General features: G+C 45.7%; 1 protein-coding gene and 1 long non-coding RNA gene across 14 annotated transcripts in view; one reads left to right on the top strand and one right to left on the bottom strand.

Annotated features, from left to right (window-relative positions):
- Positions 1–14,371, top strand: part of Tmem43 (Transmembrane protein 43) — a 210,947-nt gene that overhangs the window by 27,270 nt on the left and 169,306 nt on the right. For 2 of the 13 annotated variants that reach the window (XM_070538287.1, XM_070538294.1), the window contains exon 2: positions 14,288–14,353. The exons of 9 other annotated variants lie outside the window; for them this stretch is intronic. In XM_070538287.1, the coding sequence (XP_070394388.1) occupies positions 14,288–14,353 (66 nt within the window). Of the gene's footprint in view, positions 1–10,845; positions 10,950–14,287; positions 14,354–14,371 lie in introns of those variants that run through there. 2 more of the 13 variants (XM_070538288.1, XM_070538295.1) reach the window with 2 other exon arrangements.
- On the bottom strand, positions 1,007–14,270 carry LOC139059849 (uncharacterized). The gene is made up of 3 exons (XR_011514402.1): positions 14,147–14,270; positions 13,862–13,998; positions 1,007–1,225 (listed from the first exon to the last, which is right to left on the bottom strand). It is a non-coding gene; the product is annotated as an uncharacterized lncRNA (long non-coding RNA).

The raw sequence follows: 14,371 nt of genomic DNA, 5'->3' as shown, positions 1-14,371 counted from the left end.
TCATCGATGGCTGCTTAGATATATGCCGAGGCCCAAAAATGGGTGACTACCACGATGAAATGGACGGCAGTCGCTTCGAGGGATGGTTTAATGACGTTCTGCAGAAGTTGCCTGCTGGTAGCGTCATTGTTTTGAACAATGCACCTTTCCATTCCCGCCGAGAAGACAAATTAGTAATTACCAATGACAGCTTGGAAGAAGGAAAAAATACAGGAGTGGCTCAAAAGCAATAACATCACCTACAGCGAAAGGATAATTAAAAAGCAGCTGCTTGAGTTGGTTGCATCTGTAAAGCCACGCTTTCTGAGCTACATCGTATACAATGCAGCCTAAAGGGCCGGTTGTATTTTACTCAGGCTCGCACCGTACCACTGCAAATTTAATCCTATTGAGCTTGTGTGGGCAAAGGTGAAAAATGGCATCACTGCGGACAACAGAGTCTTCAAGCTGTCCACAGTCGAAGACATCTTGAGGAAAAAAATCAGGCATGTAACGGCGGAAGAATGGAGGAAGAACATTCACCACGTGATGGACCTGGAGGCAAAGTTCAGGCTTGATACGTCTGGAAGTGACCACATCCAACCCATCGTCATCCAACTGGGTGAAGATGACCGTGAAGAAAGCGACTCCGACTGCGAGCTGTCCGGCATTGAGCCACTCGATGAAACATAACAGCTTCTTATTAACTAAAGTACAGCCCTTATTAGGGCTACCAAAATTTTGCAGGTGGGTTCGCAGCAGCCAAGCATTCCCCCGTGACCTCATATAAATAAGCAGTTCATTTTGTGACATATTCCTTTTGATGGAAGCTCAATTCTGAAAAAGCAACGTTCTGCACAGATCGTGCTCAATATAAGTATTGGCATGGAAACATACTGAAATGCTGGAAAATCTGAATGCAAATACAACTATTAACCTTGAATAACTATGTGGGGCCCAAAATGCTCATTTGGGCAGCCACTGTCCAGCTTCACACGAAAAAGCAGTAGTCAATGTGAAATTGACAGTCACTCTTAGCAGCCTGCACGCCAAAGCACATTCATGTGGTTGCATTGTTTATTTTGGTTATCTGGCTCATGCAAATAATGTGAATAAGAGAGCTATTATAAAACAACATTGGCTAAGTGAGGCCCAAAGTGCTCACTAGGGCAGACATTCTCGAGTTGACAGGCCGTATGGTGAAGTAGCAGCAGCCGACGCGAAATTGACCACCAATCTTGGCAGCCTGCGCATCGAAAGGAAAACAATAGTAGTCGTGTCGGAGCCATCGTCAAGTTTACATGCCCCTAAAGGCCAATACATGCAGCCAAGTAATAACAAAAACACACCGTCGGCTCAGTTTATTCCATTGCACAGTCATTTCTTTTCGTCAAGCCACTTGAACACATAAGACCAATGCACAGCAAAACGCCCCTGTTAGGCCGCCTGCTTCCATGTAGTTGTGCTGCCCCTACTGTTTTTTTCAGCCTGTTCAGATGAAAAATGCGAATGTCAGAAGGCCCAAAATACTCTATTGGGCAGCCACCTTGGAGCATGACAGGCCCTGTGATGAAATAGAAGCAGTTGGGGGCATGCTTGAAAGGCACCTTTAGCAGTCTGCATTTCAAAGTGCAGTCATGCGTAGCCATTGTAGGTGAAATAGCAGAAGGCAATGTGAAATTGACAGCCACTGTTTGCAGTTTGCATGCAAAAGCACATTCATGTGGTGGCATTGTTTATCTTGGTTATCTGGCCCAGGCAAGTAATGCAAATAGGAGAACAATTATCAAGCGTCATTAGCTTAGTCAGGCCCAAAATACTTATTTGGGTAGATATTTATAGCAGTAGTCGAGGGCACGCTTGAAAGGCACCGTTTGCAGTCTGCACATCAAATCACAGTCATGCCGCAGCCATTGTTGTATTTGTTTATCTGACCGGGCAAGTAACACAAATGTAAGCAGAATTTTTCACCCTGAATAGCTCTGCTAGCATTGTTTGGACTAAGAAATGCTGAGTAATGTTGAATGTGTTTTATTGAGGCAATTATTGAATTCACAAGCCATCAGCATAGCGATCGACGGCCAGGTTCAGACAATGACATTGGTGAAGTAATAAATGGTGAAAGTTGCAAAAGCTCTCAATGCACTGCTTTGCTGGGCTCCTTTTACTGAAAAATGCCTTTGCAAAGATGAAAGCGTCAGACAGGAAATGACACCCCACTTCACAATGTTATTCATGTTGAAAATGTTTACCATCATATCTGATAGGCAGCGAAACCGCCTGTTTACTAAGACTGAAAGCATGAAAAAATGCAACAGCATAGCAAGGTGTTTCACAATATGCAGCCTTTCATGTGCACTTCTGGCAAGCTGCCACATGCACTGATGCATAAGCATGAAGAGAGGTAAGAGGCAAAGTTACTCTGCAACCCACATGATGCTTTTAAGAAAATGTATCTGTCAACCTTTCTGTTTTCATAGGCAATCAAAATTTGTTTTGAGCAAGTTGGTTAATCACATTGCAGCAACAACACAAGAAGCGAGGGCAGAAAACACAGCGAGTAGGCAGATTGAAAAGACGAGTTAGACCAGTGAGAAAGGTTTTAATGAGATGGAAGAGGCCAGCCCTGCAGTCTACAGGAGTTAGTGCTTTGAATGAGATTGGTTAATGAAAATGTGTAAAAAGACTTTGCTGAAAGAAAACTAGCAAAAACAAATGCTAATATAACATAAAAGGAGAGAAATAAGAGTAAGCGCAAACACGCATGGAAGCAGGCACGTATTCACACACAAACACAAAAACTAAGAAAATCTCAAATATAAAGAAGTGTGGGAAATAAAAAAAATTAGACCAATGCAAGAAAACATACACACATTTAAAAACAGGCACGGGTAGATTGATTATAGGAGTGGATTCACAAGCTGCTGTGCCTACCTTCTCGTATGCTTTTTTGCCGTTCTCTTAACAGTATCTTGGGAATATTGAATTGAAACATATCGCGAAAAAAGCAGCGTGAAGCTGCGTTGTGGGAAACCATCATATCGCGCACTGGCAACACAACTTATGCGTGACTGTGCCACAGCACGCACTGTACAGCTTGCGCATGCAGTGAGCACTGGTGGAAAGCTATCAATCGGCGGTGCTACACAACGCTCGAACACCGTCGCTAGACGCTCGGCTATCTTACTGCTGACATCGTTCACGCTAAGTTGACGGCGACAAATCTTTGAGTTGAAGGCTTCTTCTGCAAATATTTTCTGTTGAGTCGCTTGTAGGTTTGTTTCATGCGCGCAAGCTTTTCTCATTTCTCCTGAGAAAGGTTTTGCTCCATCACTTCACCCCGTCCGACGAAAAACGCAGCGACACAGTACACGAACACACCCGCCGCTAACAGTAGGCACCAGACTTTGCCAACTTTTCTCGTCGGAACATCACTCAGGAGCGAAATAAAACAAAAATGGAACAAACACGTAGGACGTGTGTTTGCAGCGGTCGCCGCAGGATCCTGTTTTCAAGCAAAGCGTAGCGCAGTGTCAGCGATGCTCGCTGCAATGATCCTTCGCCGGATCACGGCTTAGAATAAACGCACGTGGCACAAATACCGCATCGTAAGCTTGCATTAATATTTCTGGCATGATAGACAATCACAAACAGTTTGGGAATTCACTGTGATGAGGGGTTGACGCGCACAGCTGACGCGACTTGGCCCAGTTCGACGCCCGGGCGGCCATTTTCTCCGACGGCAAGGTCACTGGCCGTCCGGCTCATGATGTTGGTCCAGAGTGCGCGCTCATCGGTGGATGCTCGTGTGCATCTGCCTCGGAGGAGTAAATGCCCCCTTTTTTCTAAAGTTGTACCCAACTATAGTAATGTATGTTCTACTCAGTGGAGGGGGAAATCTGACTCTGGCCTTCATTTCAACCACTAATCAAATAGCCTCTGCTCTGTTATTTCTTCCCACTTAAAGTCTACCTCCACTGTCCCTAAACCCTGATGCCTTGAAAAAACCAGCCCCGACCTTCTGAACTGCTGGGCGAAGCCCTTTACAGAGAAGTATCAGGGGTTCACCCGTTATCTACTTCTCTCCACGTGTACCGCATAACGTGCCTATCCCTTGGGACTTGACTTAGTGTGTCTTTGTTTGCAGTAATCCTGTCCTGGCTTCAAACAACAAAGAGCTTCCCCTAGAATTATCATAGATAGTTTCTTTAGAAATTTCATGCTTGAAAGTTCTGTATGTTCCAACTGCTGATTTCATCCGCACCCCTATTTTCCTCAGACCCCTCTCTGTTTCTTTAACCTTTCTCTTAACTGATGTTTCTTGGCTTGCTTCCCTGCCCTCTAGGTGGCCCTTTCTGCCTTTGTTTTTGTTCTCATTGCATGCCGGAGACTCCGAGCTGCCCTCGCCCTCTATCTGATGCTTCTCCAAACTGCGATTACTTGCTGCCTGTGCCATCTATAGCGACTCCTCCCGCTCTTCCAGCTTGGCCCACTTCACCCATTCTTCTTTAATTTTGCCAGCTATTCGCTCTAGTAGATTTGCCTTAGCCCCTTCCCTCTCTTGCAACTTTCCAGCGTTAGTTTCAAGCTCAATCATCCGCTATCGCTCCACCTTCAGATTTTCGTTTAGCTCCTCAACACTAGCTGCCCATTCCCCTTCCATCCGCCACACAGCCCCCTTTGGTCACTCGCACAGCCTGCCCACAAAGCTAGCCTTCTCAGCGTTGGCTAAACTTGCGAAGTCCATTTTGTCCAAATAGCACCAACGTTCGCACACCTCCCACTGCACCAGCTCACCATCACCCGTCACTCGGTGATTGCAGGTCTTCACAGGCTGTTATGTTCCTCACACAGTAAGGGACGTCCGTCTTTCTGAACAAGTAAGCAAAGTGCTAGGCCAGGGTCCTAAGTTCACCGTCAGCAATGTGTCCTGTCTTTTTCTTTTGTCATCCATGTGCTAGTGTGCTACCCTGTAAATAATGCCATACCAACTAGCCCACCAGTCTGTCCTTTTGAAGGCCCTTCAACTCTGCACGTCTGTTTCCTTTGGCGTCACTCGAGAGAGTGGCAGTGCAACACTCCTGCCATCTCTTGTAGTGTGCTGCAACCACACCGACCGCCAGCTTTGCTCAGCTGCGGGGAGAAGTCAGATTATAGGAGACACGTGCCATGCAGGGAAAACAATATCAGGGGATGCGTGAAAGTGCAGCATCCCTACAGCATGTCATTCATGTCATCTCACACTGCATATCTTGACATATATAGAGTAAAAAAAAATGACCACAACAGCATCACAATGGTGTAAATGGTAACCGCCTAATGTTGGCAAAGAATGCTTCACATTAATACACCAGAAAATGAGAGTGGTTCCCTGCTTTGCTCTTTGAACACTGTCTCTTCACTTCAGTCACCCCAAGTCCTGTGCTGAACGCCATGCATACGATTGCAACATGTGATCCGCTGGTCTGACAGCATGCAGTGTGGTGGCATGTGCGAGCTGCCATTGTGTTGCAGTGCATTGCTTGACGCATGTGGTGTGGCAACATTTCGTGGTTACAGAAGTGGCTTTTGGGTATGCATAACTTCTTGTGGCATTGCTAACAGTGTTACACTTTTTAAATGAAAATTGGGGGTAATTGTAGAGAGTGTTTTGGCACTGCTTTTTGTTGTACTTGGGGTGTTGGCTTTTTTTTTTTTTTTATCTGGGAGTGGAGGAAGTACTGTGAAATGGAGGTCCTTAGTGATTTGCTGTTGAGCCACACCAACAGGACTTCATGGTGAGATTCAGAACCACTGCTTCCAGCACATTTGCAGAGTCGGACAAGGTGCCAGTGTTTTAAGAGAGGTTACATACAGTACCAATCTGCCTTATTGACACGGGAACAGCGCAAGAAAGACGGACAAGAAGTACAGACACCAGTGCTGACTGATGACTGAAATCAGCCTTCAGTCAGTGCTGGTGTGTGTATGCTTTCTTGTACCTCGTCTTGCCTGTCGGGTATGTACCAACTAGCCCAAGCCACCATGGTGCTGCCTTATTAAGCAACACATATCTCACAAGTACGAGCCTCTCGGAAGCTGGGCAAGTTTTTGTGGTTGCATTGTGAAAAACATTGCACACACAACCCACTGCTGGTCTGTACTGCTTTTGTATATCCATCACTGAAAGCTTACTACTACAAGCATACACTTTCGAGAGTGGTCTTACAAGGAAGATCTACACCACTTCTCCTGAACATGTTGCATTGCCTTAGACATAGGGTTGCACATGGTGGTGGTATCTGTGTTGTCTTATGCCTTGGAAATACTATGACTTGACTATGTAAACCAGTTCTCCACAGAAAACGCACTTTGAAGCATAAAATCAAGTATGTGAGCTGTGTTGAGAGCATTGTGTAGTTCCTCCGACATGTTGTGCAACCTGTGATGACCAGACAGCGCAGTGCATTACCGAAATACTCACAAGAACATAAATCACCTTGTGTAATCACCTGTGTGTTGGGTCACTTTGGTGTAGACATATGTGACTACAGCTGTAAGCCTGTTTTGTCTTGTGAAACTGTGCAGACCAAGCTATTATAGAGATTATTGGCGCAGCGGAGATAGCAGCATCCAGTTTTCAGAAGGAAATTTTTTATTTCCGTGAAGCACACATGCTAGCAGTGTTTACGACCTACTGTCTATGAAGGGTCTGCTTCCTTTCAGCAGTGCGCACACCAAAGTGACATTTCTTCATGCCACTGTAAATGACAATAACTAGGACTGAGTTGGTAACTGTTTATTTCTTCGAAATGGTGCTATGGAAAGACATGAACAGGGAATGAACACGACGCTTGTGCTCTTAGAGTCATTGTGCGTTTATGTTATTCCATGGTGCCGTTTCGTAGAAATCAGCAATGTAAATGAGTCTTGCAAGCATCTGCTTGAAATCTGTCGAAATAAGGTGACTTTACTAATAACATTGATGTATTCTGCCTGTGTCATTGGTTCCCTCTGCAAAGCTTATTGGAGAAAATAAAAGAAGGCAGCAGAATTGAAAGGAAAAAAGATCAAATTCAAATAATGTAGTACGTTGACAATATTTCACACAACCTTAAGGGGGAAGGTGGGGATCAGAGCTAACTTTTTTGTTCTTTGACCTAGAGCAACGAAATTTGACAGCCACACTCAAATGTGTCTTAAAGAAATATGCAGTTTCATTACAATACCTTGACTAGTTTTCAAGTTACAAAATGTTGCATGTGTTCCACTTGTGGAAAACCTGGCACTGTAATGAAGCATACCAGTTTTAATCTTTGCTCAAAAGAGCATTACAGGGTACAACAGTTCCAAAACATTTTTAACCACTTTTTTTTTTTTACACAAAACATCACGTTCACCTTCACTAATTGTAGCAGAACTTGTTATTCACAAATTAGCATGCAGAAAAAAAACTTAGCCCTTAGCTAGATATTGAAGACTGTCATACCCTCAAGCACACTTTGGGGAAAACATAAAAACAAACAGGATCAAAATTGGTCCAGGCATTCCCATGCTACCCTTTCCACAGACAACACAGAATGCCCAAAACACACTTATGAGAAAGTGTCCCTCAAAGTTTTTGGAGCAGTTCACATTTCTCAAAATGCACCAGGGATTGTAGTTTTTGCTGTCTTTGCTTACAGGTGACTTTGGGTCTGTGCCTTTTGATTTCGTGCACACGAGACAATTTTCTGGCTCGGTGACGGTCGGCGCACAATGTGCTTAGTCGCGCAGTTTGAGGTGCCGATGCGCGAAATGTTTAGTCGCAGGCTCGAGGAGTCGACACTTGATGTGCTTAGTCGCGCAGTCCGAGGTGCGGATGTGCAAAATTACTAGCTGCGGGCTTCAGGAGTCGACATTCGATCTGCTTAGTCGCGCATTCCGAGGTGCCGATGTGCGAAATGCCTAGACGCGGGCTTGAGGAGTCTACGCACTGTGTACTTAGTTGCACAGTCGGAGGCACTGATGCACCTTAGGCGAGGGTCCGAGATGTCCGCGCGCGATGTGCTTGATCACCGAGTCAGAAACTCCTATGCTCGAAATTCTTAGCCGCGGGTCCAAGGATTGCATGTGCGATACGTTTGGTAACGAATTCCGAAACACTGAGTGCTGAAAGGCTTAGCTGCGTTTCTGAGGATTCCACGAATCTTGGTCGCGATGTCCGTGTTGCCGATGTTACAAGAAGGCTCAAGAGATGGTGCCACCATCCTGCACGTGCTGGCCACGCGCCCCTTCTGAAACCTCTGCTCCCACCATCGCGGCAGCCCTCCTCTTCCATGAACTCTGAGCAGACGACATATCAAGTTGTGCCTGGCTCTCCCGCTCCTCTCCAGCTGGTCGGCCGCCGCCCCGTCTCAAGACACTCTACTCTCTGTGCCTCCATGTAACCGCACCCATTCCTGTGTACTCCATGCTTAATAAACCCAGTTAACCTCCGTTAACAAAAGTCCAGAGTTTTATCGTCCACTACACGAGACATAATGAAACAGCCGATGCTCGGTATACTTAGCCACGGGTCTGAGACGTCCACAAATGTAGGGATCGGCCATGCTACTGCGATGTCCGCGTAGCGCCCATTTTGGCAAGTCGATGTTACAGCAAACGGAGACCTCCATACTTTCGAGGTGCTAAGAGCCGAGCAGACGACGCAAATGCAGGACCAATGGCAAACCGCGCTAGAGTCACGTTGCGAGTACGGCCAATCGCGGACTCCTGCACGACCTTCAATCATTTGCTTTTTGTGTGCTTGTTTCTGTATGGAGGAGGCAGCTGACAGGGCAAATTTGAAGACGGAGAAATGCGCTTTCCAACGAGACCAAGATGGTGCCGCTCTGTCGCGCCAATCCGAAATTATTGTGGCTTGAAAAATGCTGTTTTTTCTTGATTTCTGCAAAATTTTTCGCCGCCTTGGCTGATAAAACGAATTTTTTTGAACCCTTTTACCTGGTTTACAGTAATGATATTGTTGCAGACACGTTGCACAAACCAAACGGCATGACAATTCAAACAAGCCGTCTGGGGTCACAAAAGTGGTTTTTGCTTTGTCAGCTGAATGCATGGGTATCTGCCAGTTGCCCGATCGTAGGTCTACAGATGAAAAGTAAGATGTGGAATGAAGTCGATAATGTCATCGATCCGGGGAAGTGGATGTACATCCTTTTTCGTCACAGAATTGAGACACCGGTAGTCGACAAAAAACCTTCGTCATCGCTTAGTACAAACTCATCAATGCCAGCCATTGCTTTCAATGTAGATGGTATTTGTGCGATCATTGACAAAATCAAGTGTTCATCATCTTTTGATATGGACGAGATTAACTAAAAAGTTTTAAAAAACACTAAGCTTATTTCTGCAGCATATTTGTCTTTGATATTTGCCCAGTCTCTTTCTTCAGGTTTCATTCCAGATGACTGGAAAATTGGGAAGGTCGTTCCAGTCCACAAATCAGGTAACAGAAACTCGCCTCTGAGCTACTGCCCCATCTCCCTAACAAGCGTCCCCTGCAAAATCATGGAACATGTCATCTACTCTCTTATCATGAATTTTCTTGACTTGAATCACTTTTTCCATCCCGCCCAGCACGGATTCCACAAAGGTTTCTGCTGTGAAACACAGCTGGCCATTTTCCTGCACGATGTTTACACTAACCTTGACAGTAACATACAGACTGACGCAATTTTCCTGGATTTCTCTAAGGCCTTCGATAAAGTTCTTCATCAACATCTAATATTGAAACTTACAAGACTTAATTTGCATCCTGACGTTTTGAATTGGATCATTGAATTTCTTAGCAACCGTTCCCAATCTGTCATTATAAATAATATCAGGCGTCCCTCAAGGATTGGTTCTTGGCCCTCTATTATTTTTAATATTAATGAATTACCTTCACATGTGTCCTGTAATATCCAAATGTTCGCCGATGATTGTGTCATTTATCGCACTGTACGTAACACCTGCAATCAAACAGCCCTGCAGAAAGACCTCGCCAACATACTAACATGGTGTGACGATTGATTAATGAAACTTAACGTACAAAAATGTAAAGTTATGCCTTTCACTCGTAGCAGTAATCCCCTGGTATTTCCCTACCAAATTAGAAGCATGCCTCTCGAACTAGCAGAGTCCTATAGATACCTGGGTGTCACTGTGTGCAATGATCTGTCTTGGCATAAACATATTTCTAACATTATATCATCTGCTAATAAAACACTAGGTTTTTTAAAACGTAATCTCCGCCAGGCACCTCAAAACTTAAAACTGCTTGCCTACAAGTCCCTTGTTCGGGCAAAACTTGAATAGGCTTCTGCTATCTGGAGCCCGCACCAAACATATCTTATCACCTCACTTGAATCTGTTCAGAACTGCGCTACTAGGTTAATTCACTCACAGTATTCATATGATGTCAGTATTTCCGCACTTAAAACACAATCCGGACTAACACTGCTATCTAATCGCCGACGCATTGCTAGTCTTGAGCTCTATCACAAGTTCTTTTTCAGTACCCTTCATCAGGTGCCATACATCGTTCCTGCGGCACGCATCTCCCACCACACCAGTCATCCGCAGCAAGTCGCACACCCGCGTGCCCGAACCACTCATTTTTCCGCCTCGTTCATTCCTCGAACAGCTAAAGACTGGAACGGCCTTCCTGCTGACATTGTTAGCATCACTTGCCTGTCTTTATTCCTACAGCGTGTGATTGATCACTATGAATATCACTAATTAAGTGTACCAAATGTGGAACTTATGTTAAACCCACCCCTTATGTAATACCCCCCTGGGGGTCTTTAAGGACAATAAACTGAACTGAGCTGAACCTCCGGACCCATCCTTCTTTTTCACAAGGATGACCTAGGCAGCCCAAGAGCTAGAGGAATCTTGGATGCGCCCTTGCCTTGCATGTCGTCGACCTGTTGAGCGATGATCCTGAGCTCTGACGCGGATACTCGGTGAGGCCTGATGGGATGCGTGGACCCCGTGTCAATCCCGTAGCGAGCCTGCGCAGTTGGAGCGCAAACTTCGTTAGCATTCTGCGCAAAATCAAATAATGACGCATGCTTGCTAAGGACGCTGGCCAGGGCTTGACGCTTCTGTGAAGACAGTGGCTTGTTGAACATTTTTTAAAAAAGGCGACAAGTCTTCAGGGACACCGTGTTCAGCCCCGTGCTCTTGGGATTCGTGTGACGTGTCATTAGTTAAAGCGCCTATGCTGAGACTGGTATCTACTTTAAGAAGCGCAGGTTGCATACCGCTGGGTAGCACAACAGACTGGGAGGCTAAATTTGACACCCACAGTGTCGCTGTTCTGCAGGCCACAGAGAATGACGCATAAGGTACGAGCACACTTTTCTTCACAGCCATGGAAGGCACAGGCTCAATTGCATCAAATGTATCGGCATTGACACAGCAAGCAGCAACTCGAACTCTGGATAAGGAACGTGCCGGTAAGACAGCATCTTCAATGACGGCGAGAGGGCGTGAACAGGTAGCAGGCTGGTCGGCAAGAGGAGATGGGCAAAGCTCGCCAGTACCGCAGCCAACAGTGGCACCGCACTGTTGTAGGAAATCGAGGCCAAGAATTACGTTGTGAGTGGATTGAGCAAGCACTGCAAATTCGACTTGTTACACATTATTGGAGAAATAAATGTTTGCGGTGCACACTCCAATAGGTTGGAGTAACTCTCCACTCACTGCACAAAATGCATTAGCGTTATCCCAGCGAAACATCACTTTATGACCTAGTCTGGTTTTGAAATCCAGGCTGATAAGGGAGACACTTGCTCCTGTGTCCACTAAGGCCAATGTAGCAACATTTTACACTAAAACACGAATCTTGTTATGACACATGGTGACTGGCGGAGGCATAGGGGCGTGTAGTTGATGATGACTGGCGACCTCACCTCTATTGATCGCGCCGCCTAGTTTCCCGGTGGCGGTGTCGTGAGACGTCGTCGTGGAGATGGAGACCAGTGCTGGCATGAGCGTGGCGGCATCAAGCTCCGCACAAAAGCTGGTACATTGCTATGGTAATTCACCTGGTGGTTTGTCTTGCTATTGGAGTCAGAAGGCCAGTGTGTCCCGCCGCCAAGCTGATTGCTACACCAATAAAAAGTGCTCGGTCGCTCATGGGACGGTGGTGATGTGCGACAGCGATGAGGACAAAATCTGGCGACATGACCGCGAATACCGCATTGGAAGCAGATGGAGCGTTCACAGGGCGCACCGAAATTGTCAGTAGCAAAATAACTGGCACAGCCGTCCCACTCTTGAGAAACTGCAGGTGGTCTGGGTGAGTAACCGTCGTGGAACTGATAACAGCGATGCACGTTCATAGTAGAGTTTGGCGCTCTTGAACAAGGAGCGAAGTTGTATGCATCTACGGAGATGACATTGATGGACGTTTCACGGAAATTGCAGTGAGAAAAGGGCTCTCGTGCCCACGGAGTCGAGAGGGAAGTCGCCTCATGCCGGTCAAGCTCTTCACACACCACTTGCCGAATAACTGACACAGGGTCGGATGGAGCTGGGACCACGTCAACACTGGCGACGTTAGTTATGTTGGCCAGGCAGCCGAACTTTGGTGTGATAAGCCGAGCCTTCAAGGCTTCAAATGTACGGCACTGCCAAATGATGTCACTTACGCAGTCCAGACTGTCTTTTCCGATGAGGAACTGGTACGCGTCCTCGTCGATCCCTTTTAAAAAATGACCAACTTGCCCTCTTCTGTCATCTGAGAGTCCAGGGCTTTGCACAACTTCAGCACTTCCTTGATGTACGTCGTGCAGGTTTCACCGGCAACTTGGGCTCGCTGCATTGCGGTTTGCTCTGCATGCTTCTTTTTAGCTGCCCGATCTCCGAAGCACTTCCCGATTTCATCTACGAACTTTTCCCATGTCATCATGTTTTCTTCGTGGTTCTCAAGCCACAGGACGCGGTTCCCTTGAGGAAGAAGGCAACATTGCTGAGGTGGGCGATGGCTTTCCTGCCACTGAACGGACTTGCACGTTGGTAAAAGCTGAGCCATTCGTCCACGTCTTCCCTGGCTTTTGCAGCGAAGGTTCGTGGTTCGATGTAGGGCTGCCACGGGTAGCTGGAAGAAGGTGGCTGGTTGTCGCCGTCAGAAGCCGTCTCTGGTGGCAGACCGGCATTTTGGTGACTTCGGCGAAGCTCCACGGATTGTGCTTCTGTGGGCAGTTTGTCGTCGTTCTTCGGGAGTGCTGTTGTTTTACCCCGCATCTCCACCAAAACTGTTACGATGGGGTGCATTTATTTGAAGATGAATTGATGAAAAGGGGCCACGCCGACACCGAGCCATTGCAAAGACAAGCACACTTCGTTCTTCTCTTTCTCCGTTCTTCCTGTAGCTCTAGTGTAACAATATTTGGGAATAAGATAGAAAAAGAGTTATAGAAACTGAAAGTATGATTTTAAAAAAATATTTTTTTGCCATTTTTCGCTATGCAAAATATAACCAGTATAATGTTCTCTTCTGCCCCAAGCAAATCCTCGAAAGTGAGCATTCATCTGAAAAACCGGATCTGTCCAAAGTGTACCACTGATCATCAAACAAAACTGCTATTATCTGAAGGAAACAAGTAAGAGCGCTGAACAGGACTATCTATGAAATATCATTCAGTCGTGGTAACACAGGCCTAATGTATGATGTGGTTTTGACGGCCACTTAGCTTTGAATTGTAAAATTTGCAGCTGTGCCCCAATGTATGAAAAAAAAAGAAAAACTTCTTTCATAAAAAAGTAAGAAAAAAATTTATGGAATTTTTTTGAAGAGAGCAGGAGGTAACTGTTTAAGCATGCCATTATTGATACCTTCTGACATAGTTTTTTATTGTGCTGTACTTACTGCGCATGCTTGCGTGTGTGATATAGCTGGCTTCTTGCTTGTGCCATGCGTGTTTTCAACAAAATTCGAGTGGAAAGTCGGTGCTTGTAGATTTTTGTGTGTCTTCTCCGAGTCCTTTTGTGCCATTTATGTCAATTCTGCGTGTCAGTTAAAACAATGGTCATTTTTTCATGATCACAAGGAATGGGGCATTATGTGATGTTAAAAGTCGCATTTCTTCAACACATGCCAGTGCAGGTTTTGTCATCGGTATGCATTATTTTGAGAATTTCATAATTTACATACTTGCATCTTTCTCAAGAAAGGTTACATAGTTGAGAGACAGTGATGCATCTGTGATTCTTCATTCCTGTGATTTCTTTGTTGACATAGCGCTTTCTAGCTAGCCATTTCTTATGGATGCTGTTTTTGTTCTGTACCTTGCAGCTGCTCACATTTGGAGGGAAATTGTGCTGGCAAGGCTGACCATTATCCCGGGCTTGCGTCATCAGGGTACAGCTTCTCTTTGTG

Source organism: Dermacentor albipictus, chromosome 5 (genome assembly GCF_038994185.2).
Source record: "Dermacentor albipictus isolate Rhodes 1998 colony chromosome 5, USDA_Dalb.pri_finalv2, whole genome shotgun sequence".
Lineage (NCBI taxonomy): Eukaryota > Metazoa > Arthropoda > Arachnida > Ixodida > Ixodidae > Dermacentor > Dermacentor albipictus.
Note: the sequence above shows the minus strand (reverse complement) of the source record. Positions and strands in the feature narration are given on the sequence as shown.